At 42.7% G+C, this 26,910-nt stretch overlaps 1 protein-coding gene across 3 annotated transcripts in view; it reads left to right on the top strand.

Annotated features, from left to right (window-relative positions):
* The window catches only part of LOC137368979 (long-chain-fatty-acid--CoA ligase 1-like), a 199,085-nt gene that overhangs the window by 105,701 nt on the left and 66,474 nt on the right, over positions 1 to 26,910 (top strand). For all 3 annotated transcript variants that reach the window (XM_068029399.1, XM_068029398.1, XM_068029400.1), the window contains exons 3-7: positions 9,811 to 9,925; positions 13,652 to 13,716; positions 15,316 to 15,417; positions 16,718 to 16,817; positions 22,094 to 22,272. In XM_068029399.1, coding sequence (XP_067885500.1) covers positions 9,811 to 9,925; positions 13,652 to 13,716; positions 15,316 to 15,417; positions 16,718 to 16,817; positions 22,094 to 22,272 — 561 coding nt within the window. The remainder of the gene's footprint in view (positions 1 to 9,810; positions 9,926 to 13,651; positions 13,717 to 15,315; positions 15,418 to 16,717; positions 16,818 to 22,093; positions 22,273 to 26,910) is intronic.

Below are 26,910 nucleotides of genomic sequence, written 5' to 3'. Positions count from 1 at the left end.
CAGTATCCAGTGCCTTCAGTCGTTTCTTTATATCACGTGGAGTGAATCGAATTGGCTGAAGTCTGGCATCTGTGATGCTGGGATCTTCAGGAGGAGGCTGAGATGGATCATCCACTCAGCACTACTGACTGAAGATTGTTGCAAATGCTTCAGCCGTATCTTTTGCACTGATGTGCTGGGTTCCCCCATCACTGAGGGTGGGGATATTTGTGGAGTCACCTCCTCCAGTTAGTTGTCTAATTGTCCACTACCATTCACAGCTTGATGTGGCAGGACTGCAGAGCTTAGATCTGATGCGTTGGTTATGGGATCGCTTAGCTCTGTCTATTGCATGCTGCTTATGCAGTTTGGCACGCAGATAGTCCTGTGTTGTAGCTTTACCAGGTTGACACCTCATTTTGAGGTATGCCAGGTGCTGCTCCTGGCATACCCTCCAGAACTCTTCATTGAACCAGGGTTGGTCTCCTGGCTTGATGGTAATGGTAGTGTGGGAATATGCCAGGCTTCTCTCACACACTCAACGGGCAAAACAATTACAGATTGTTACAGATTGTGGTTGAGTACAATTCTGCTGTTGCTGATGGCCCACAATGCCTCATGGATACCCAGTTTCGCATTACTAGATCTGTTCAAAATCTATCCCATTCACACAGTGGTAATGCCACACAAGACGATGGAGGGTATTTTCAATGTGAAGGCGGGATTTCGTCTCCACAAGTACTGTGCGGTGGTCACTCCTACCAATACAGTCATGGACTGCTGCATCTGCGGCAGGCAGATAGGTGAGGACAAGGTCAAGTATGTTTTTCCCTCTTGTTGGTTCCCTCACCTCCTGCCACATACCCAGTCTAGCAGCTATATAGTGGTGCTGCCGAGCCAATCTTGGTGATGGACATTGAAGTCCCCCACCCAGAGTACATTCTGTGGCCTTGCCAGCTTCTGTGCTTCCTCCAAATGGTGTTCAACATGGAGGAGTACTGATTCAGCAGTTGAGGGAGGGCAATAGGTGGTAATCAGCAGGAGGTTTCCTTGCCCATGTTTGGCCTAATGCCTTGAGACTTCATGGAGTCTGTAGTTGATGTTGAGGACCCCCAGAGCACCTCTGTCTTGACTGTATACCACTGTGCTGCCACCTCTGCTGGGTCTGTCCTGCCAGTGGGACAGGACATACCCGGGGATAGTGATGGCAGTGTCGGGGACTCCAGGACCCTACCTATGTCCTGGACAACTCCATGTGCATAAAGTGTCACAAAATGCAAAAACCTGAGTGCCGAATCTTGGAACTCAAGGAGCAGTTGGTGTCACTAAGGTGTATTCACGAGGATGAGAGATACGTGGATAGCACGTTTAAGGAGGTGGTCACCCCACAGCTTAGGAAAGCGCAAGCAGCGAGGGACTGGACTACAGACAAGAAGGACAAGGCAGGTAGTTCTGGAGTCCTCGGAGGGCATCCTACTTTCTAATCGTTATTCAGGTCTGAGAGAGAGTGCAGCAGTAGTCATGACCAGAGCACCATGGGTGGCTCAGCTGTGCAGGGAGGGAGGAGAAAAGACAGGAGAGCAATAGTGGTAGGGGATTCTATAGTTAGGGGAACAGATGGGTGTTTCTCTGGTCGCAGACGTGATTCGAGGATGGTATATTGCCTACCTGGGGCAAGGGTCATGGGTATCACCAAGCGGCTACAGGGCATTCTGGAGGGCGAGGGTGCACAGCCAGAGGTCGTGGTCCACACTGGTATGACCGATGAGAGGTATAAAAAGGGATGGGGTCCTGCAGGCTGAGTTTAGGGAGTTCGGAAAAAGATTAGCAAGCAGGACCTCAAAGGTAGTAATCTCCAGATTACTCACAAGGCCCTGTGCTAGTGAATATAGAAATAGGAGAATACACCGGATGAATGCATGGCTGGAGAAATGGTGCAGGAGGGAGGGCTTCAGATTTCTGGCACATTGGGACCAGTTCTGGGGAAGGTGGGACCTGTACAAGCCGGGTAGTCCTGAACAGGACTGGGATGAGTATCCTTGCAGGAAGGTTTGCTGGTGCTGTTGGGGATGGTTTAAACTAGTTTGGCAGGGGGATGGGAACCTGAGGGCAGTTTCAGATATGACAAAGTCAGTGCAGGGAACGAGAGGCAGAAAATTAGCGAGTGACTCCGAAAGACAGAAGCAGCAAAAGTTAACAAGTGTGCAGCACAGAAATTTGGCAGTGTTAAAAGGTATTTCTTTAAATGCAAAAATATAGCAAATCAAACCGATGAGCTGAGGGCATGGATAGACACTTGGCAGCAAGATATCATTGCTATAACGGAAACTTGGCTTAAAGAGGGGCAAAAATGGCAGCTCAACATCCCTGGATATAGAGTTTTCAGGCGGGTTAGAGAGGGAGATAAAAATGGAGGGAATGTAGCATTATTGGTTAAGGAATCAATAACCGCTTTGAAGCCATATGGGTGGAGCTCAGAAATAAAAAAGGGGCAGCCACACTACTAGGAGTGTACTATAGACCCCCAAATAGTGAGAGGGAGATAGAAGAACAAATATATAGGCAAATTTCTGAGTGCAAAAACAATAGGGCAATAATAGTTGGGGATTTCAACTACCCTAATATCAACTGGGATACAAGGGCACAGAGGGCACATATTTCTTGAACTGCATTTGAGAACTTTTTTAGCGAATATGTAACAAGCCCAACGAGAGGGGCGCAATTCTAGATTTAGTCTTCGGAAATGCAGCTGGGCAAGTGGATGAAGTATAGTGGGTGACCATTTTGGAGATAGTGACCATAATACAGTTAGTTTTAGCATTATTGTGGAAAAGGACAAAGATAAAACAGGAGTAAAAGTTCTAAATTGGGGGAAGGCAAATTTTATGAAACTGAGAGGTGATCTGGCGAAAGTGGACTGGATATGGGTACTTGAAGGAAAATCAGTGGCAAACCAGTGGGAGGTATTCAAAAGCGAGATACTACTACACAGTGTAGACATGTCCCCACAAAGATCAAGGGTGGTACTGCCAAATCTAGAGCCCTCTGGTTATCTAGAAGCATACAGGGTACGATAAAGCAGAAAAAGAAAGCTTATGTCGGTCATAAAAAACTTAACACTTTAGAAAGCCTATAAAAGTATAGAAAGTGCAGGGGTGAAGTAAAAAAGTAAATTAGGTAAGCAAAGAGAGGATAAGAAAAATTATTGGCAGGTAAAATCAAGGAAAACCCAAATATGTTTCATCAGTACATTAAGAGCAATAGGATAACTAAGGAAAGGGTATGGCCTATTAGAGATGTACAAGGAACTTATGTGTGGGTGCAGAAGATGTGGGCAGAGTTCTTGATGAGTTTTTTGAGTCTGTCTTCACAAAGGAGAGGGGTGATGCAGACATTGTAGTAAAAGAGGAGTGTGAAATATTGGATATGATGAGTGTAATGAGAGAGGAAGAACGAGAGGGTTTGCCATCCTTGAAAATGGATAAATCACCATAGCCGGACGGATTGTTTCCCAGGTTGTTAAAGGAAGCCAGGGAGGAAATAGTGGCGGCTCTGAGGATCATCTTCAAATCTTCATTAGGTACAGGCAAGGTACCAGAGGATTGGAGGTCTGCGAATGTTGTACCATTGTTTAAAAAGGGTGCGAGGGATAGGCCAAATAATTATAGGACGGTCAGACTGACCTCAGTGGTGGGCAAATTATTAGAATCAATTCTGAGAGAAAGGATAAACTGCCACTTAGAAAGCCATGGATTAATCAGGATAGTCGGCACAGTGGCGCAGTGGTTAGCACCGCAGCCTCACAGCTCCAGCGACCTGGGTTCAATTCTGGGTACTGCCTGTGTGGAGTTTGCAAGTTCTCCCTGTGTCTGCGTGGGTTTCCTCCGGGTGCTCCGGTTTCTTCCCACATGCCAAAGACTTGCAGGTCGATAGGTAAATTGGCCATTATAAATTGCCCCTAGTATAGGTAGGTGGTAGGGAAATATAGGGGCAGGTGGGGATGTGGTAGGAATATGGAATTAGTGTAGGATTAGTATAAATGGGTGGTTGATGGTCGGCACAGACTCGGTGGGCCGAAGGGCCTGTTTCAGTGCTGTATCTCTAAATAAATAAAAAAAAACAAAAATAAATTTGTTAATAAAAATGTCTTACTAACTTAATTGAATTTTTTGAGGAAGTAACAAGGAGGATTGATGAAGGTAGTGCTGTGGATGTTGTCTACATGGATTTAGTAAGGTACTTGACAAGGTCCCACATTGCAGACTGGTCAGAAAATAAAAGCCCATGGGATACAGGGGAATGTGGCAAGTTGGATCCAGAATTGGCTCAGGGACAGGAAACAAAGGGTAGTGGTCGGATGTTTTTGCGAATGGAAAGCCCTTTCCAGTGGAGTTCTACAGGGCTCAGTGTTGGATCCCTTGCTGTTTGTGGTATATATTGATGATTTGGACTTAAATGTGGGAGGTGTGATTGGGAAGTTTGCAGATGACACAAAAATTGGCTGTGTGGTTGATAGTGAAGAGGATAGCTTTAGACTCCGGAATGAAATTGATGGTTTAGTTAAGTGGGTGGAAAAGTGGTAATTGGAATTCAATTCAGAGAAGCGTGAGGTAATGCATTTGGGGAGGGGAAACAAAGCAGGGGAATACGTAATAAACGGTAGGATATTGAGAGAGGTAGAAGAAGTGAGAGACCTTGGAATGCGTGTCCACAGATCCCTGAAGGTGGCAGGGTATATAAAGTGGTGAAGAAGGCAGATGAAATGCTTTCCTGTAATGGCCGAGGTATAGAATACAAAAGCAGGGATACCATGCTGGAACTGTATAAAATGCTGGTTAGGCCACAGTTGGAGTATTGTGTACAGTTCTGGTCACCATGTTACAGGAAGGAAATAATTGCTCTGGAGAGAGTACAGAGATTTACAAGAATGTTGCAGGGGCTTGAAAGTTGCAGCTATGAGGAAAGATTGGATAGGCTAGAGTTGTTTTCCTGAGAACAGAGGAGGCTGAGGGGTGACTTAATTGAGGTGTACAAAATTATGAGGGGCCTAGATAGATTAGACAGGAAGGACCGGTTTCCCCTAGTGGAGAGGCCATTTACCAGGAGAAACAGATTTAAGGTGATTGGTAGGAGTCGAGGAGACATGAGAAAAAAACTTCTTCAGAGGGTGGTGGTGTCTGGGATTCACTGCCCGTATCAGTGGTGGAGGAAGAAACCCTCAACTCATTTAAAAGATACCGGGACCTGCACCTGAAGTGCTGTAACCTGCAAGGCTACGGACCAGGTGCTGAAAGGTGGGATTAGATTGGGTGACTCATTTTTTCAGCCAGCGCAGACACAAGGGGCTGTATGGCCGCCTTCTGTGCTGTAACCTTTCTATGGTTCTACAATTTCCCTTTCATAAAATCATGGTGACTCTGCCTGAATGCATTATGATTTTCTAAATGGCTTGCTGCTACTTCCTTAATAGTGGATTCTAGCATTTTCCCAATGACACGTTAAGCTAACTGTGGCCTATAGTTTTCTGCTTTTTGTCATCACCGCCCCCCTCCCCCCCCCCCCCCACCGACCCTTTCTTGAATAGAGATGTTAAATTTGCAGTTTTCTTATGGTGGGACCTTTCCAGAGTCTAGGGAATTGTGGAAGATTGCAACTAATGTATCCACTATCTCTACAGCCACTTCTTTTAAGACCCTAGGATGCAGGCATCAGGTCCAGGTGACTTGTTAGCCTTTAGTACCATTAGTTTTCCCGGCACTTTTTTTCTAGTGATAGTGATTTGTTTTAAGTTCCTCTCTTCCTTTTGCCTCTTGATTTTCTGCTATTCTTGGGATGCTTCTTGTGTCTTCTACTGTGAAGACAATTACAAAATACTTGTTCGAAGACATCCAGCCTGTTTGTACTTCCTTGATAAATACAACCTCACAGTTCTGCTATCATCTTTGTAAATCTTTTTTGCACCCTCTGCATTGCCTCTACATCCTGTTGCGCAGTGGTTAGCACCGCAGCCTCACAGCTCCAGCGACCCGGGTTCAATTCTGGGTACTGCCTGTGTGGAGTTTGCATGTTCTCCCTGTGTCTGCGTGGGTTTCCTCCGGGTGCTCCGGTTTCCTCCCACATGCCAAAGACTTGCAGGTTGATAGGTTAATTGGCCATTGTAAATTGCCCCTAGTGTAGGTATGTGGTAGGGAAATATAGGGACAGGTGGGATGTGGTAGGAATATGGAATTAGTGTAGGATTAGTAAAAATGGGTGGTTGATGGTCGGCACAGACTCGGTGGGCCGAAGGGCCTGTTTCAGTGCTGTATCTCTAAACTAAACTAAACTAATATGACATCCAGAACTGTACACAGCTCTCCATGTGTTTTTGAATTAGATTTGGCTACACCATGGAATCTAAGGGGTGAGGGAGACTACAACAATTACTGAGGTCACAATAGTCGAAAGCTGGGAAAGAACAATAAATCTCAGCTTGTGCTTGATGAGGGATAATCTTCATCCAGCAGCGTAACATTATGACATGGAATCTATATATCAGTTGTCAGTCAGGTTGTCAGCATTTTGTAAGAGTAGTCAGTTTTTCTCACTGAAATTGGAAATTGGATTGCTTCATTACCAACATACCATCCTGACTTGGAACAATATCGTCATTCCTTCACTGTCACGAGATCAAAATCCTGGAACACCCTCCCTAACAGCACTGTGGGTGTACCTACACCACAAGGACTGCAGCGGTTCAAGAAAGCAGCTCCCCACCACCAACCCAAGGGCAGTTAGGTATGGGTAACAAATGCTAGCCTGGCCAGCACCGCCCACATCCCATGAAAGAATTTTAAAAAGCAATCAGTTACAAATTCTTTCGCTTGCTGTTGGCTGTGCATGAGCTTGAGGTTAATTGTTTTAAAATAAGCAGGTAATTCCTGAGCATCACAGTTACAGGTGTGTTTATTTCGTGTTTGTCCTCCAATAAGTTTTTTATATATATATATATATATATATATATATATATATATATATATATCATTCTTTTTGAAACTTGCTTTACTGTGGGACCTGTTCTGCAGCCTGCCTGCCTGTTGTCTTATGTCAAGGGTTATTTCCTTCAAAAGCTATTTGCAGCTGGTATGAATGAATTAGCTGGCTTCACATGAGCATTGCTCTCACTAGACCTCTGGAATTATCAGAGATTGACTTCTGCACAGTCCAGTATTGTGCTTTCCAGTTGACCCGTTGTGTCCGTGCCAGCTCTCTGAAAGAGCTGTTCAATTAGTCCCGCTCCCTTACTCTTTCCCCATAGCTCTGCAAACTTTTCCTTTTCAAGTAATTATAATCTGGGGTTCTCAACCAGGGGTTCTATGATCCCCTAGGGGTTTGCGACTCCCTTAGGGGTGCAGGAAAAGGTTTCAAGCAGTCTGCGAAAAGTTTAGCCCATTGTCATCGCGTTTCCGCCTATTCTCAACGTCAGCATCATGAGTGGATGACCACATGGCTTGGTTTCAAGAAAGAAAATAAATAATGACCATGCAACGATGGACATCTGTGAAGGAAGTATGTGTGAGAAAATGGAGGAAGACGCCAGCAAGATATGGGAGATGAAACGGACAATAACATGGATCTGGATGAACCTGGGCCGGATGGGTTTTCCTCTCTCTAACAAGATAGCCAGAGGGTGAACGGATCCAGGGGTGGATCAGAGGGGCCCTACACAGCAATGGAGGTCCTGCATGTTGAAGGAGAATGTGGTATGTGGCTGGACGGGCTAGGGTACATCTGGAGATTCCAAAGATACATTCACGGCTTGACACAGTTGTTGCACAGTACCAGCAACAAGTTTCACATTAAGTAAAACAATAAATACATATGTTTAATTGTGTAATTAATTTTATACAGAAAAGAACTTTTGTTACAGGGATTCATGGAATTTTCATAACATGGAAGGGAGGGTCCCATGAGCAAAAACGTTGAGAGCCCCTGATTTATCCAATTCCCTTTTGGAAGTGACTATTGAATCTGCTTCCATCACCTGTTTAGCTGTGCATTCCCGATCATTACCACTCACTGCATGTAAAAATAAATGAATTCCTCATCTCTCCTCTGGTTCTTTTCCTAATTGTTTGCCCTCTGGTTACTGACCCTTCTGCCACTAGAAACTATTTCATCTTACTTACTCTATAAAAACCCTCCATGAATGCCTCTATTCAATCTTGCCTTAACCTCCTCTGCTCCAAGGAGAACAATCCCATTTTCTCCAGCCTCTCCATCTCGCTGAAGTCCCTCTTCCTTGGTCTAGTAAATCTCCTCGACACCCTCTCCAAGGCCTTGACATTCTTTCTAAAGTGTGGTCCACAGATTTGGATGCAATAATCTAGCTGAGGCCTAACCAATCATTAATAAAGGTTCACCATAATTTCCTTGTTTTTGTGCTCGATGCCTTTATGAATAAAGTCCAGGATTTCGTATGATTTTTTAACAGCATATCAACTTGTTCTGCTGCCTTCAAAGATTTGTTAATGTGAGCTCCTAGGCCGTGAAATGGATTTGATTTAGAGTGTGAACAGAGCACTGCCCACAAAGATAAATCATGTACCTTAATTGCCACTATTGCCCTTAAATAATTTCTAAAATCCCCAATATTGCAAACTCTGCTTTGACATCCTTTTCCGCTCCAAAAATTGATTGAGAGTTGGGGATAATTTGCAGCTTCATTTATAATGACCACTAGATCTTCAGTCTAAATCCTTGTCTCCACGTGTCATAGAGGGCAATCTGTGGCCCACAGAGGACCCCAGCTGAAAACAATCCACTTCCCTGAAACCCCCTACTCTGCACTCAACGTCCACCCTCCCTCCCCCCATTGCTGGGGCCTGCTGGACTGGTCCTGGCAACTCTGCCTCGCGTACCTTGGGTTTGGGTCTCCGGTGCTGGGCTTCCAGTGATGCTGCTAATACTACTGCCCTGTGGAGAGGCTCACCCTCCAGTGAACATACCCACTGGCCATAATTGGCCAATTCAGGGAATATCACTGCCAGTTGACTGCTCCCAACACAGCATGGGGTCAGGACCCCCATTTGACTCCGATGTCTTGGTCCCAACTCAAAACCCAAAGTCCTGCTCCAGATCTGTGTAGAGTACTCCAAGTGTGGTCTAACCGAGGTTCTTTACAAGTTTATCATAACTTCTCTGCTTTTCAATTCTGTCTGCCTAGAAATGAATCAGAGTTTGTTTGCTTTTATTTTAATGGCCATATTACACGCCCATTCTGTGAGTTTGTTAATGTCTTCTGGCATTTTTTTGCAGTCATCCTCTGTGTTAGCTACACCTCTCAATTTGGTGTCATCTGCAGATTTTTAAATAGTACTTCCAATTCCTGAGTCCAAATAGTTTATGTAAATGTTGAACATCAATGGTCCCAACGGTGATCCTTGTGGAACATCACTTCCCCCCATTTTCAATTGAGAAACTATCTTTAATCCCTTCTCTCTGTTTTCTGTTTTGTAACAAGCTTGCAGTCAATTCTGCTACTTATCCCCTGACTCCACATGTTCTGACCTTAGTCAATATGCATGATAAAGGAAAATCTGTGAGCTATGGGGCAAGAGCAGGTTAGTGGGACTAATTAAATAGATCTATCAAAGAGCTGCCACAGGCAGGATGAGCTTCTATGCTGTTAGATGCTGTCATTCTATAATCATTCTCCAATCTGAAACTTCTAGAAATCAACCCAAAAATAATGGCTCACTGTAACTTTGTTTTTAAATGTGGTTTTATAATAGTACCATTTGGGCATATACTGAATTTTTTTAATTGCTTCTAATGATTGATGTATTTCAGGGTGGTGAGTATGCTCGGAGAAGTGTGCTACTTGAAAGTGATGAGCTGATGACTTTCTACTATCTGGACGTAAAAACACTGTATGATGTGTTAAGAAGGGGTTGGATTGTATCGGGTAAGTATTTCCTAATATGCTATTCTTTGGGTGATAACAGTGGAAGTCCATATTTTGCAGCAGAGATATAACTATAGCAAAATTCCAATTATCAGTAGTCATTTTCATCATGTCCAGTTTTGATGTGTGCAGTAGAGATGAAGCCTTTTTCCTCAAGTAGATTGCACATGAAATTTTGCTAACTGGCTACAGTACACCACTGACTGAGCTGTGGGAGGAGTATGTTTGCCTGCCTTGATGGCGAAGGAATGGTGAGAACTACGAAGGAACCTGCAGTGCAGAATACCCTTTTTTTTTGTAGAAGGGAATGAAAAGATTTGGAATTCTCCACCCCAGAGGGTTGTGGATGCTCCATCATTGAGTATATTTCAGGCTGAGATCGGCAAATCCTTGCTCACTCAGGGAATCAAGGGATATGGGGAGTAGGTGGGAAAGTGGAGTAGAGGCAGAAGATCAGCCATGGTCGTATTGGATGGCGCAGCGGGCTCGAGTCCAGGCCTGCTCGGGTCTGCACATGAGACCCGACCTGAGCCCAACAGAACCCCATCCGACCCCGAGCCCGACCCGGCTCGAGTCCTTCCATTTTTTCCTGCCCCCCAACCCGGCCCGACCCGACCATCAGTTAACTTACCTTCAGTTTTTCACTTTGTTCCTTACCTGCACAAGCTTAAAATAACTGTAACAAAACTACCTTTAAAGTCCAAAAAGTAAGTTAACTTTAGAGTCACTTACCTGAGGTGGTGATCGAGCGTGTCTGATCTGGCCCAACCCGACTCGAGCCCAGATGTGCGACCCAACCCAAACCCGACACATGTTGTCGGGTTCGGGTTGGGTAGCAGGCCTTTAGACTCAAGGGATCGTATGGTCTACTCCTGCTCCTACTACTTATGTTTTAAGAGCAATCCAGTTTATTTTTGCAACTGCAATTTAAGATGAAGCTGTAAAATCTACCCTATTCCAATCTGATGTCCTCGTTTTTGAACTAAATTTTCCCCTTTCTATTTAGACTATAAAAGCTTATATTATGGTCACACACCCCAGGTGCTCATCTACATCTGGTTACTGTACCAGATCAATTTCATTACTGATAACTAGATCTAGCAACACCTTTTGTTTTTGTTTATTTGTTCATGGGATGTGAGCGTTGGTGGCAAAGCCAGCATTTATTGCCCACCCCTCATTGCTCTTGAAGATGGTGGTGAGCCACCTTTTTGAACCGCTGCATTTCATGTAGTGTAGGTGCACACACACTGCTGTTAGGAGGGAGTTCCAGGATTTTGATCCAGTAACAATGAAGGAACGACAACATATTTCCAAGTCAAGGTGGTGCGTTACTTGGAGGGGAACTTGCAGGTGGTAGTGTTCCTATGCATTCGCTGCTCTTGTCCTTCTCTGTGGTAGAGGTTGCGGCGCAGTGGTTAGCACCGCAGCCTCACAGCTCCAGGGACCCAGGTGCGATTCTGGGTACTGCCTGTGCGGAGTTTGCAAGTTCTCCCTGTGTCTGCGTGGGTTTTCACCGGGTGCTCCGGTTTCCTCCCACATCCAAAAGACTTGCAGGTGATAGGTAAATTGGCTGTTGTAAATTGCCCCTAGTGTAGGGAGGTGATAGGGAATATGGGATTACTGTAGGGTTAGTATAAATGGGTGGTTGTTGGTCGGCACAGACTCGGTGGGCCGAAGGGCCTGTTTCAGTGCTGTATCTCTAAATATAAATAAGGTGCTATCGAACGAACCTTGGTGAGTTGCTGCAGTGCATCTTTTAGGTGGTACGAGCTGTTGCCAGTGTGTGCTCGTGATGGAGGGAGTGAATGTTTAAGGTGGTGGATGGGGTGGATCAAGTGGGCTGCTTTGTTCTGAATGTTGTCGAGCTTCTTGAGTGTTGTTGGAGCTGCACTCATCCAGGCAAGTGGTGAGTATTCCATCACACTCCCTTTTTAGGCATGCAAACATAGTGCTTAATAAGGAGCTGTGTACACATTTCGGTTCTTTTTTTTCAATGCTTATTCTCTTTCCAATCAATGAGTGGATATGAAAAATCTGTGCAATTGGTGTCTCCAAGTAACTGAAGTCCCTCATCCCTGGCACCATTCAATAAATTTCTTCTGCATCCTCTGCAAGGCCTTCCTGAAGCATGGTGCGTAAAATTGAATGTAGTACTGCAGCTGAGGTTTAATCAGTGTTTTATAAATGTTTACCATAACTTTCTTGCTTTTATACTCCATGCTTTTTATTAATAAAGCCATGGATCTTGTATGCTTTTTTAAAACAGCCTTGTCAACTTGTCCTGCCACCATCAAAGCTTTTGTGTACCTATACCCCCAAGTCTCTCTGTTCCTGCACCCCTTTAAAATTGTACCTTTTAGTTTATATTGCGCTGCCTCATTCTTCCTACCAAAATCTTCACCCTTCTGTGCATTAACTTTCATCTGCCATGTATCTGCCCACTTCACCAATCTGTTTATGTCCTCCTGAAGTCTATTACTATCCTCCTCATTGTTAAACTGCATTTCTGAGTTTCGTGTCATCTGCAGACTTTGACAGTATGCCCTGTGTGCCCACGTCAAGATCATTAATATATAATCACTAGAACAGTGGTCCCAATACCTACATTTTCTGAATGACTTATCCAAATTCGTCGTCGAATCCCCAGTCTAGTTCAAGTCCCATTATGGCAATGCTACCTTTTCTTTATTCCAACCCACTGCCCCACCTACCCTGTTCTCTTTTTCCCCCATACTCCGTTACCAGCTCACTGGTTTGCTCTTCATTTGAAGAATGCAATGTTGAATTCCTGCAATAACTTGGTTTGGTGACAGTTGGAGTATTGTGTACAGTTTTGGGCACATCATTATAGGGAAGATGTACAAGCAATGGAAAAAGTCCACTGTCGATTCACCAAAATGTTACCAGAGAAGGGAGAAAGTTCTGGAGAGAAACTTTTTTTTCACTTGAGCGGAGAATGTTATGGATTCTTCAAGATTGTGAATGACGAGGTAAATAGTGATGGTCTCCACTAGTAGTAAGAGGGCTCAAATTTATGGTAATCACAAAGCACTAAAAGGGAGATTATCAAAAGTTTCTTTACAAAGAGCATTGTTACAATGTGGAATTCTCTGCTGCAAACTGTCGTTGAGGCAGAGCTCATAAATTCTTTTGAAAGGGAATTAGGGTTGTTTCTTGAAAAAGATGTATATTTAAAAGGAAAGTGGAGCAAACTTGTAGAGTGGGTTAGACGGCATGTGAGGGGAGAAGAGGATGCAGACTCGCTGGGCTGAATGTCCTATTTTTGTGGTGTAATGTTCTATGATTCCATATTATTCATCTCATCATTGTGTGATTCCAATACTAATGGTGCAGATTTGTCACGCTGATGAGAAGATAATCCATGAAGTGCCTTCAGGTGCAGACTAGATTCTCTTGATGTCTGTTTGAAGGTGGTTGTCAAACAGAGCTAATGAGCTGCTTGTGTGCATATTGTGTGTGACAGAGAGAGTGCAACTAGGCCTTGAAGTTAATATACAACCCCACTTGCATTTATGTAGCACTTTAACAGCGTAAAATGTCCCAAATGATTTTTCAAGCAAAAATTATGCTTGTGGAATAGCAATATGGATGAACTTATTGTTTAACACTTGAAATTTGCTGTGAATCATTTTTAAAGGACAAGGTGGGTGAGGATCTTTTATATGCAAAGAGTTAAATTTTGCTTTTTGTTTTTTTTGTAAGGTAATGGTCCCTGTTTGGGTTTCAGAAAGCCAGGTCAGCCTTACCAGTGGATATCCTACCAAGAAGTAAGTAACCATTTATTCTTTATCCTACAAGGATATTATTGAATATGTGGAATTGCAGAGTCTGAAAACTTTTTGCAGGTGTTGTTTGTTTCAAAAAACCTGAAGAAATCTGTGGACTGTGGGCCATACTTCACATTTACGATAACATTGGAGGTGAACTGTTGTTGATCCATCAGAGAACTTGTGCGAGAAAAATGAATTCTGGTGTCAGTTTGTTTTAAATCCGACACATCCTCCTCCAGTGCATCCCTTTTACTGTCCATCATACTTGGTTCCACTTTTAATCACTCTTTACCACAGCATCTCAGAAATGGTTTCTCTCAGCATCCCGGCACCATTACTTCTAGAGTCTCTCAAGGATCTATCCTTGGCCGCCTTCTTCTTTATCTTTATGCTGCTCCTTGGTGACACCATTGAAAAACATGGAGTCAGCTTCTGTATCTACTCTGACGACGCCCAGCTCTACCTCTCCTGACCCCTCCACTGCCTTTGTGCTGTAAGATTGCTTGTCTGATAGCCATTTTTGGATTACCTTCAATTTCCTCCAGTTAAACATTGGGAAGAATGATTTGCAACCTCTGCTTTGAGTTGAGGTTCTAACCATCTAGTTTTCTCCATCACAGACTGCATCCTTCCACCTTTGTAACATTGCCCCCCTCCACCGCTGCCACAGTCCATCCAGGTTTTATCACAAGTGATATAGAATATAAAAGAAGTAACAAAGAACCTATATAAAACGTTAAGTCCTCAGTTAGAGTACCGTGCGCATTATTGGTCTCCATACTAAAGCAATAACAACAATTTGAATTCATGTCCCTCCTTTAACGAATAAAGCATCCCAAGGTGCTTCACTGGGGTGTTATCAAACAAAATTTGACACCAAGCCACAAAGAGATATTAGGACAGGTGACCAGAAGCTTGGTCAAAGAGGTAGGTTTTAAGGAGCGTTGTAAAGGAGGTAAGAGAGGCGGAGAGGTGTAAGGAGAGAATTGCAGCTGTTGGGAGTCTAGGCAGTTGAAGGCTGCTAATGGTGGGCGATGGAAATCGAGGATGTGCAAAAGGCCAGAATTGGTGGAGTACAGAGATCGCAGAGAGTTATAAGGATGGAGGCGATTACAGAGGTAGGGAGGATGTAGTTTCAATGATCCATAAAATGTCTGTGTCCCAATTTTGGTTTGTAACCAAAAGTCTTCAAATTATATTCTGGTATTTGTTTAGCTTTATTGGTATCAGATTTGTTGTCTGGATAAATTGTTGAAATGATCATTGAAGTTATCATTTACTTGCAGCCTTTTTATTCTTTCAATAATTTAGGTATTCTCAATTTCATTTATATTAATGAGATTGATTTTAAAATCTAAATCTTAGCTTGTATACTTTGTGAATTCCACTTTGCATACAAATCTCTGCATCTAACCACATAAAATAAAAATAATTGAAACCTGGGATAATAGACTAAACTATAAACTATATTGAGATCATGATGTTTTTGGGGAATTGGATCTTACTGAAGTAATTTTTCTTTTCTCTATGTTACATTACTGAACATGAAAATGAGATGGTTATATTTGCATTCATGTTCCTCACCTTGTCTTTTAGGTTATAAACAGGGCAGAATTTGTGGGTTCAGGATTATTCACTCGAGGGTACAGACCAGGAAATGATCAATTTATAGGAATATTTGCGCAAAACAGACCAGAGGTGAGTTTTTTTTTGGAGCTTATGTTTTTTTCTCACAGTCAAGACAAATATATAGCATTTTGGTCATTTGTGAATCAAAAATATATTGAACAATTATCATGCCCTTGGCATGTGACATTGAAATATACTTGCATGCTCTTTAATTTCTGTTCTTGCAATGCCTGGTGTTAGGTTTCCCATCCTGGGTGTTGCCTATCAGCATGCAGAGGTGGTAGCTTTATATATCCAAGCTTCACAAGAAAATACTGCATGGAAATCTGCCAGCTGCCTATTTTAAAAAAATCTGTCTCTGGCTGATTGCATATACAATGAGCTGACCCACATGGGCCTAAAGTGAAAAAAGGGTTTCTGTTCTGAAAGAGAAAAGCTGATGTTTGAAAGCCAGCAGACCTCTTCCTCTTGTTCTCGTTCTCCCTTCCCTACAAGATGAGACCTGGGGTCAGACCAAGATCAATTGACCACTCCATGCGGCTCCACTCATACCCTTCCAAATGCAATAACTTGCATTTCCTTTTCTTTATGGCTGATAGCGAACTAATATTCTTGAACATTCTGGCGTTCAACCATCTAAGCAAAAGGATAAAACAAAAAAGAGCAAGCAGATGTAACCTTTCTGCAGGAAACCCACCTTGTTTTCTCACCGCATGCCATTGCAGCGGTTCAAGAATGCGGCTCAAGGGGAATTAGGGATGGGCAATAAATACTGTCCTAGCCAGCAATGGCCACATCCCATGAATGATTTAAAAACTCTCATGAGACTGGGTGGGCTAAATGTGGTAGCCTCATTTTCTGTACAAGGTTGGCCATTTTAATCAGCACACATCTACTGTCCATCTTACTTGGATACAGTGCAGATGGTCAGTCCAGGGGAAGACGGGTGAATAGCTGGTGAGGTGATAATGTTAAGTGATTGTGCCCCAAACATAGTTGCTCCTACATTTCCTAAATACATTATGCAGAATAATTATTCCACAATATTAACATTTTCCCTTGATCTGCATGAAATTTATCCCAACAAATTCTCAAGGTGCAGTGTTGTACCGCAGATATAATTTTAATTGGGAGAATCCAGATTGCAGTTGCCTTCTGCATGAAAATGATCTTCCACGTTCTACTTGACCAATGAGAATTAGCTGAATGACTTGCAAATATATTGAAACTCGGGCACTTTTTTCGTTTTTATGGCGAAATTGTTAAATTGACCTCTCATTCTGTGATCTAACTGTATAATCAGTCAGCTGAATGTTAATGTAGCTGAGCATGTGTTTCAAAATGTTAAACATTCTCCCACCCACTTCAGTGGGTTATTATTGAACAGGCCTGTTATACCTACTCCATGGTGGTGGTGCCATTGTATGACACATTGGGAGCTGAAGCTATTTCCTTTATCTTAAACAAAGGTATGTTTTGTTTTAACAAATAAGTTAAATTAATTTGTTGCACTTCTCCATATTTTTTTTCCTTCACATTTTTCATTTTTGACTCTTTCTACAGCATAAGCCCATTTGGTGCATTCATGTCTGCCAGAACTATGCTATAACAAGTTGGAACTAAATCCCACTTCCCTCTCCTTTCCCTATAGCTTTGTGTGTGTGTATGTGTGTGTGTGTCAAATATTTGTGCAATTTTACCTTAATGCAACAGTCTCTGCCCCAATTACTTCTCGCTGCATGCTTCAATTCTGTGCATAAAGAAATCTCACCACACAAAATAATGTTTCAAACTACAGTATATTTTTGTGGCCCTCTGGGTGGAAGTTCCAGAAGCCAGGGTGTTAAATTTGAACAAAGGAAATTACGAAGGTATGAGGAGCAAATTGGCTGAGCTGGATTGGGAAAATACATTAAAAGGTATGACAGTACATGGGCAATGGATTGTCTTTAAAGAAATATTGCATAGTTTACAGCAACTGTACATTCCTTCAAGGCACAAAAACCCCAAAAGTAAAGGCAGTCAACTGTGGTTAACAAAGGAAGTTAAGGATTGTATAAGATTAAAAGAAAAGGCCTAGAAAATTGTCAGAAATAGTAGTAAACCTGAGGATTGGGAGGATTTTAGAATACAGCAAAGGAGGACCAAGAAACTGATAAAGGAAGCATAGAATATAAATGTAAACTAGTAAAAAACATAAAAATGGACTGTAAAAGCTTCTATAGGTACGTAAAAAGGAAACGTTTGAATAAGACAAATGTGGGTCCATTACAGACAGAGTCAGGATAATTTATAATGGGGGATAGAGAAATGGCAGAGAAGCTAAATGATTACTTTGTTTTCACTGAGGAAGGTACAAGAAATCTCCCAGAATTAGAGATCCAAGGGACTACGGGGAATGAGGAATTGAAGGAAATTAGTACAAGTAAGAAGGTTGTATTAGAGAAATTAATGGGGCTGAAGGTTGATAAGTCCCCAGGATCCGATATTCTACATCCCAGTGTGTTGAAAGAGGTAGCTATGGAGATAGTGGATGTATTGGTGATCATCTTCCAAAATTCTATGATTCTGGAATGGTTCCTGCAGATTGGAAGGTAGCAAATGTCACCCCACTATTTAAGAAGGGATAGAAAGAGAAAACAGGGAATTACAGACCTGTTAGCCTTATCTCAGTAGTTGGGAAAATGTTAGAATCTGTTCTAAAGGATGTGATAAATGGACACTTGGATAAAAGTCAACATGGATTTATGAATGGGAAGTCATGTTTGACAAATATGTTGGAGTTTTTTGGGCATGCTACTAACAGAATGGATAAAAGGGAGTCGGTGGACTGAGTATACTTAGATTTTCAGAAGGCTTTTGATAAAGTCCCCCACAGGTGGTTGATTAGCAAAATTAAAGCACATGGGATAGGAGGTAATAAACTGACATGGATTAAGGATTAGTTAATGGGCAGAAAACAGAGAGTAGGAATAAACGGGTCATTCTCGTGTTGGCAGGCTGTGACTAATGGGGTACCACAAGGGTCAGTACTTGGGCCCCAATATATGTCAATGATTTGGATGTGGGGACCAAATGTAATATTTCCAAGTTCACAGATGACACAAAACTGGGTGGGAATGTGTGTTGTGAGGAAGATGCAAAGTGGCTTCAAGGGGATTTGGACAGAATTGGTGAGTGGGCAACAATGTGGCTGATGGAATTTAATGTGGAAAAATGTGAGGTTATCCATTTTGGTAGGAGGAATAAATGTGCGGAGTATTTCTTAAATGGTAAGAGATTAAAAAGTGTAGATGTACAAAGGGACCTGGGTGTCCTCGTCAAAAGTCACTGAAAGCTAACATGCAGGTACAGCAAGCAATTAAGAAGGCTAATGGTATATTATACTTTATCGCAAGAGGATTTGAGTACAGGAGCAGTGAAATCTTGCTTCAATTGTATAGAAACTTGGTTAGACCGCACCTGGAGTACTGTGTGCAGTTTGGGTCTCCTTACCTTAGGAAGGATATTATTGCCATAGAGGGAGTGTAACGAATGTTCACCAGATTTGTTCCCGGCAAGGCAGGACTGTCCTATGAAGAGAGATTAGGGAAACTGGGCCTGTATTCTCATAGCGTTTCAAAGAATGAGAGGTGATCTCATTGAAATCTACAAAATACTTAAAGGGTTAGACGGGTAGATGCAGGTAAGATGTTTCAGCTGGTTGGGGAGTCTAGAACCAGGGGACACAATTTCAAAATAAGGGGGGAGCCACTTAGGACAAAGATAAGGAGAAATTTCTTTACTCAGAGGGTTGTGAATCTTTGGAGTGCTTTACCCCAGAGGGCTGTGGAAGCTCAGTCATTGAGTATGTTTAAAGCAGAGATTGACAGATTTCTAAATACCAGTGATATGAAAGGATATGGGGATAGTGTCGGGAAAAAGGCATTGAAGTGTATGATCAGCCATGCTCATATTAATGACAGAACAGGCTGAATGGCCTACTCCTGTTCCTATGTCCATATATAGCAAGAGCTGGACAACATTCACACTGATAAATGGCAAGTGACATTCGCACCACAAAAGTACCAGACAATGACCATCTCCAACAAGAGAGAATCTAACCTTTCAGTAGCATTGCCATCGTTGAATCCCCCACTTTCAACATCCTCGGGGTTACCATTGACCAGAAACTGAACTGCAGTAGCCACATAAATACTGTGGCTACAAGAGCAGGTCAGATGCTGGGAATTCTGTGGCAAGTAACTCATCGCCTGACTCCCCAAAGCCTGTCCACCATCTACAAGGCACAAGTCAGGAGTGTGATGGAATACTCTCCACTTGCCCAGATAAGTGCGATTCCAACAACACTCAGGAAGCTCGACACCAACCAGGACAAAGCAGCCTGCTTGATCGGCACTCCATTTACCACCTTAAACATTTATTCCCTCAACCATCGATGAGCAATGGCAGCAGTGTGTACCATCTACAAGATGCACTGCAGCAACTCACCAGTCCTCCTTCGACAGCACCTTCCAAACCCGCGACCTCATCCATCTAGAAGAACAAGGGCTGCAGACGTTTGGGAGCATCACCATCTGCAAGTTCCCTGCTAAGCCACGTACCATCCTGACTTGGAAACATATCACCATTCCTTCACTGTCGCTGGATCAGAATCCTGGAACTTCCTCCCTAACAGAACTGTGTGTGTACCCACACCAGATGGACTTCAGTGGTTTGAGAAGGTAGCTCACCACCACCTTCTCGAGGGCAATTAGGGATGGGCAACAAATGCCAGCGACACCCACATCCTTTGAAAAAAAAGTCAAAAATGTACTCCACATGAGCCTCCTCCCTCCCTACGACACCCACCTAGCGCCATCAGCTATTGTTTTCTCCCTCATGTAGTTAATCTGGTTCAGTTTAAATACATCTATACTTTGCCTCAACTACCCCTTGTGATAGCAAGTTCCACATTCTCACTACTCTCAGTAAAGAAGTTTCTCTCCAAGTCTCTATCAAATCCCATCATAATTTTAAAGACATCTACATGTAAGCAGGGACAGCAAATAAGCATCTGTAAAAGCGATTAAAGTCAAACACTTATAACTGCTGATCAATAATAGCCACTGCCTGGTTCCAGAAGCCACATTGAGCGAGAAGTTATGACAGGAATGAACTTTAGCATGTCATCATAGCTCAGTAGGTAGCACACCCGCCTCTGAGTCTTAATGTTGAGAGCTGAAGTCTCACTCCGGGACTTCACAAAAATCAAGGCTGACATTCCAATGCAGTACTGAGGGAATGCTGCTGTGTGCCGTCTTTTGTGTGAGACATTAAACTGAGGCCCTGTCTCCCTCCGTCCGGTGGACGTAAAAGAACCCATGGCACTATTTTGGAGAAGAGCAGGGGCATTGACCCCAGTGCTCTGGCCAATATTTGTCCCTCAATCAACATCGCAAAAACATATTAGCTGGTCATTATCGCATTGCTGTTTGTGGGAGCTTTCTGTGTACAAATTGTCTGCTGTGTTTGCTACATTATAACAGTGACTACACTTCAAAAGTATTTCATTGGCTGTAAAGTCATTTAAGACATCTGGTGGTCCTGGAAGGCTCTATATAAATGCAAATACTTCTTTTATCAGGGAAGAGAAGAAAGGATTATTTTTAGGCCATACTACATTACACTTATCCCATTGAAGTTTCAGTATGATTGTCAAATTTACCACAAGTGATGAACTTGAGATACCCTTGCATGGGTTCAAAGGACTCGTGGGACCCTTTCCTCCTGTTCTTGCAGTTGCATATATGTAACATTGAATTTCACCATGCCTTTCTCTACATTTCACTTTAACATATATATTATATATGTATAAAATAAAAAAAATCTGTTTTTGTTTGAAGATGTTATGTATATTGCGAATGACCACAATCGGTAGCTGGGTTTCAGAAGAGTCTGGAATGACGTGCCACTGCCAAGTGCAGAGTTCCCCACTTAAGAGCATAGGAACAGAAGTAGACCATTTAGCCCCTCGAGCCTTTTCCGCCATTCAGTGAGACCATAGCTGTTCCGCAACCTAAATTCATGTTCCTGTCATTGTCCTATATTCCTCAATACCTTTGTTTAACAAAAATCTATTAATCTTAGAGATAAAATTAACAATCAACTTGGCATCAATTGCCATTTGTAGAAGAGAGTTCCAAACTTCTACCAGCCCTTGCAGATAAAAGTGTTTCCTAACTTCACTCTTGAAAAGTCTGGCTCTAATTTTTAAACTATGCCCCCCAGTCCTAGACTCCCCAACCAGCAGAAATAGTCTCTCTCCATCCACTCCACCAGTTCCCCTTAATAACTTGAAAACATTTGCCAACTTCAGTGTTGGACCCAGAGCTGACTTGCAATGAAATTATAATTTACATTTTTTTGTAACAGTTTCTAAAAATGCTACCAAGATAAAATTATGCTTTCAGTCATCCATCAATTGAAGTTGATTAAACTATTGTGAACACCATTACAGGAACTATCCTGTTGCAACATTGAAAAGTGGTAGGTTGAAATTAAATTTCACATGGCACACCTGTCAGTTCACAGAGAGGGCCTACATTTCCATGCCCGAAGCATTCCTTTACTTCACAAAGAATCATTCAATATGTGTGACCCTGGAGCATAATCTAATATATTTTTTAAAAATACAGTCTTATTGCAAGTTTTAACTAACCTTGTAGTTAAATAAGAAATTAATCAGATGTCTCCTTATTCATAGCGGATATTGCGGTTGTATTCTGTGACACAGCAGTCAGAGCAGAAGCTGTATTACAGAATGTAGAAAATGGGCAAACTCCAGACATTAAGACCATCGTTGTCATGGACCCTTTTGGAGCTGACCTAAAAGAACGAGGAATTAGTCGCGGAGTCGAACTTGTTTCTTTAAAGGCAGTAGAGGTGAGGTGTCCAAGAACAATCCCATGTTCATGTTTGCTGGCTGACTTTTGTACAAGGCACGCATCATTCTAGTTTCTAGCACCATAGAGAATAAGGATATAAACTGTCTTTATTTGACATTTCTGTGTACAACCACTCTGTCTCTTGCTTTCACATAACTATTTGCAGTTATGGGTGCTCAGTATTTCAAATAATGGATTACAACAACAACAACTTGTATTTATATAGCAACTTTAACATGGTAAAATGCCCAAGGCGGTTCACAGGAGCATTATAGAATCACAGAAGGAGGATATTCGTCCTGTCGAACCTGTGCTGGCTCTCTGCAAGAGCAATTTAGCTAGCCCCACTCCCGGGCTCTTTCCCCGTGGCCCTGCAATTTTTTTTCTCTTCAAGTGCTTATCCAATTTCCCTTTGAAAGTCACAATTGAATCTGCCTCCATCACCCTTCCAAGCAGTGCATTCCAATCACTAGCTGCGTAAAAATACTTTTCCTCATGTCGCCTTTTGTTCTTTTGCCTAACGCTTTAAATCAGTGTCCTCTGGTTTTCGACTCTTGCGCCAATGAGTATAGTTTCTCCCTATCTACTCTGTGCAGTCCCCTCATGATTTTGAACACCTCTATCAAATCTCCTCTCAACCGTCTCTTTAAGAAGAACAACCCCAGATTCTCATAAATCTTTTCTGTATCCTCTCAAGTCTTCACATCCTTCCTAAACTGTGGGGTCCAGAATTGGACACGGTACTCCAGTTGAGGCCAAACCAGTATTTTAGAAAGGTTCATCATAACTTGCTTTGGTCTCTATGTCTCTATTTGTAAAGCCCAGGATCCTGTATGCCTTTTTAACCATGTTCTCAACTTGCCCTACCACCTTCAACAATTTGTGCACATATATCCCCAGGTGTCTCTGTTCTTGCACCCTCATTAGAATTGTGCCCTTTAGGTTTCACTCTTCATATTAAAGTGTATCACTTCACACTTCTCTGCGTTAAATTTCATCTGCCACGTAACTGTCACATTCCACCAACCTGTCTATGCCCTCTTGAAGTCTACCACTATCCTCACAGTTCACTATACTTCTAGGTTTTGTGTAATCTGCAAATTTTGAAATTGTGCCCTGTATATTTAAATCAACATAAATCAAGAAAACCAGTGGTTCTATTACTGATACCTAGGGAACCCCACTGCACATCTTCCTCCAGTCTGAAAAACAACTGTTCACCATTGCCCTCTGTTTCCTGTCACTCAGCCAACTTTATATTCATGCTGCCACTGTCCCCTAAGCATATTATGTTACAATTTATTAAAGGCTTTCTGGAAGTTCATGTTCACCACATCAACTTGATTACCCTCATCAACCCTCTCTGTTACCACGTCAAAAACTCAATCAAGTTAGTTAAACATGATTTGTCTTTAACAAATCTGTGCTGGCTTTCCTTAATTAAGCCACATTTGTCTAAGTGACTGTTAATTTTATCCAGGATTATTGTTTCTAAAAGATTTCCCACCACCAAAGTTAAACTGACTCACCTGTAGTTGCAGGATTTATCCTTACACCCTTTTTGAACATTAGAATTCTCCAGTCCTCTGGCACCATCCCTGTATCTAAGGAGGGTCGGAAGATTATGGCCAGTGCCTCCGAATTCCCTCAGCATCCTTGGTCCTGATGACTGATGAACAGCCAACTTCTAGTACCTCCTCTTTATCAATCTCAACAACCTCCTTTTTCATTGGCTTTGGCAGCATTCTCACACTTGGTAAAGATAGATGCAAAGTACTTAGTTAATACCTCAGCCATGCCCACTGCATCTATACGTAGGTGTCCTTTTTTGCCCCTATTCGACCCCATCCCTCCTTTTACTACACTTATTATTTACAAGCCACATGGTGAGATATTACAGCAGATAACCAAAAGCTTGGTCAAAGAGGTAGGTTTTAAGGAACATCGTAAAGGAGGAAAGAGAGGTAGGGAGGCAGAAAGCTTTAGGGGGAGAATTCCAGAGCTTAGGGCCTCAGCATTTGAAAGCACCAATGGTGGGGGGATTAAAATCAAGGATGCTTAAGGGGCCAGAATTAGTGGAAAGCATGGAGGGTTGTAGGGCTGGAGGAGATTATGGAGATGGAGAAGGGCGAGTCCATGAATGGATTTGAAAAAAAAAATGAGACTTTTAAAATTGAGGCGTTGCTTAACCGGGAGCTCGGCGACGGGAGCCAAGTTGGCATAGGGAAATGTATTTATATCAATGAATTAAGTATTTACCTGCTCCAGCCATCCATTCCGGTGCCATATTGGTTCCGATGGCTGGCACTTCCGTGCCTTCGGATACCCGTCCGGCGATCTGATGCGGGACACTGGTGGGGAGGGGGGAGTAGGTAAGTATCTCAGTGCGGGTGTGGGGGGCAGTGGGGTCAAACTGCTGCGATTAGTGTAGGGGATGGTGGGAAGGAGTAAAGATTGAAGTTTGTGAACTGTCAGTGGGGGGGAAAAGGGTCAGGTGCAGAAGGTTTGGTGGAGAGGGCAAGGGATGAATTCTGTGGTTATTGGGGAGTGGGAGAGGGCTAGAAACATTTCATTTTGTTGATTCTATTTTAATTAACTATATATTTCAATATTTAAATGAAGTGGAAGGGCTTGAAGCTCTTTTAAAAATGGCGTTGACACCTGCGCAGTGGTGCCTGACGCTGTTGCTGGGGCCAGACCACCCACCCCTTCCATGTCACCCAGGTTGTGGGCGGTGGTGAGGTGCAGTTCGCTCTGGCTATTTAAATGAGCCGCCGTGTTTAATATCGCGGTGGCTCCACGATGTGCAATCCGTGTGGGTGGACCGCCGTTTTGTAAAATCCAGCCTTCGGCTTCAGTCTTCCCACTATTTAGTTGGAGAAAATTTCTGATGATTCAGGAGTGCATGTCCTTGTGGAAACTTCTGCTGTGTTTTTGAATGATGTTGCCGAGGGGCAGTGTGTAGATTATTCCACTTTTTTCCTGCTAACGTTATTTCTCTGAGATTACTCAATAAGGATTGGTGGGTATCACTTTTGAAATAAAAGAAATATGTTTGCTTTCCTCCTTGCAAAAGTTATTGTCCAATGCAATGTTTTTTATTTCCGATAAATGTACAAACAGCAGTTCATCTATTGAATAGGATTGGAATAATGAAACTAATAGCCTGGAGTCAGGTTAATGTATTACATACAAACATACGAATTAGGAGCAGGAGTGGGCCACTCGGCTCTTCGAACCTGCTCCGCCATTCAATAAGTTCACGGCTGAACTGATTATTCCACATTTCCACCTAACCCTGATAACTTTCCACCTCCTTGCTTAGCAAGAATATATATCTACCTTTGCCTCAAAAATATTCAAAGACTCTGCTTCCATCACCTTTTGAGGAAGAGAATTCCAAAGACTCATGACCCTCTGAGAGAAATTTTTTTTCCTCATCTCTGTCTTAAATGGGCAACCCCTTATTTTTAAACAGTGATTCCCTAGTTCTAGATTCTCCCACAAGAGGAAGCATCCTTTCCACATCCACCGTCAAGACCCCTCAGGATCTTATATGTTTCAATCAAATCGCCTCTTACTCTTCTAAATTCCAGCGGATTCAAGCCTAGCCTGTCCAGTCTTTCCTCATAAGACAGCCCGCCCATTCCAGGTACTAGTCTAGTAAACCTTCTCTGTACTGCCTCCAACGCATTTACATCCTTCCTTAAATAAGGAGACTAGTTCTGTACACAGTACTCCAGATGTGGTCTCACCAATGCCCTGTATAACTGAAGCATAACCTCCCTACTCTTGTATTCAATTCCCCTTGTGATAAACGATAACATTCTATTAGCTCTCCTAATTACTTGCTGTACCTGCATACTACCCTTTTGCGATTCATGCACTAGGACACCCAGAACCCTCTACATCTCAAGAGGTCTGCTATCTCTCACCATTTAGATAATATACTTTTTTATTCTTCCTGCCAAAGTGGACAATTTCACATTTTCCCACATTATATTCCATTTGCCAGATCTTTGCCCACTCACTTAACATATCCCTTTGTAGCCCCCTTATAAGAACATAAGAACCAGGAGCAGGAGTAGGCAATTCAGCCCCTTGAGCCTGCTCCGCCATTCAATACGATCATGGCTGATCTCATCTCGGCCTCAACTCCACTTTCCTGCCCGTTCTCCATAACCCTTCAACCCGTTACTAATTAAAAATCTGTCTATCTCTTCCTCAAATTTACTCAATGTCCCGTCATCCACCACACTCTGGGGTAGTGAATTCCACAGACTCACGACCCTTTGAAAGAAGTAATTTCTCCTCATCTCTGTTTTAAATCTGCTACCCCTTGTCCTAAAACTATGACCTCTCATTCTAGATTGCCCCACAAGAAGAAACATCCTCTCTACATCTACTTTGTCAATCCCTTAATCATCTTACATACCTCAATTAGATCTCCTCTTATTCTTCTAAACTCCGGAGAGTAAAGGCCTAAACTGCTCAATCTCTCTTAAGACAAACCCTTCATCTTGTAATCAATCTAGTGAACCTCCTCTGAACTGCCTCCAATGCAACGACATCCCTTCTCAAGTAAGGGGACCAAAACTGTAGCAATACTCCAGATGCAGTCTCACTAATGCCTTGT

This window comes from Heterodontus francisci, chromosome 4 (genome assembly GCF_036365525.1).
Source record: "Heterodontus francisci isolate sHetFra1 chromosome 4, sHetFra1.hap1, whole genome shotgun sequence".
Taxonomy (NCBI): domain Eukaryota; kingdom Metazoa; phylum Chordata; class Chondrichthyes; order Heterodontiformes; family Heterodontidae; genus Heterodontus; species Heterodontus francisci.
The sequence above is the reverse complement of the archived record's forward strand: the minus strand, read 5'-3'. Positions and strand labels throughout refer to the sequence as shown.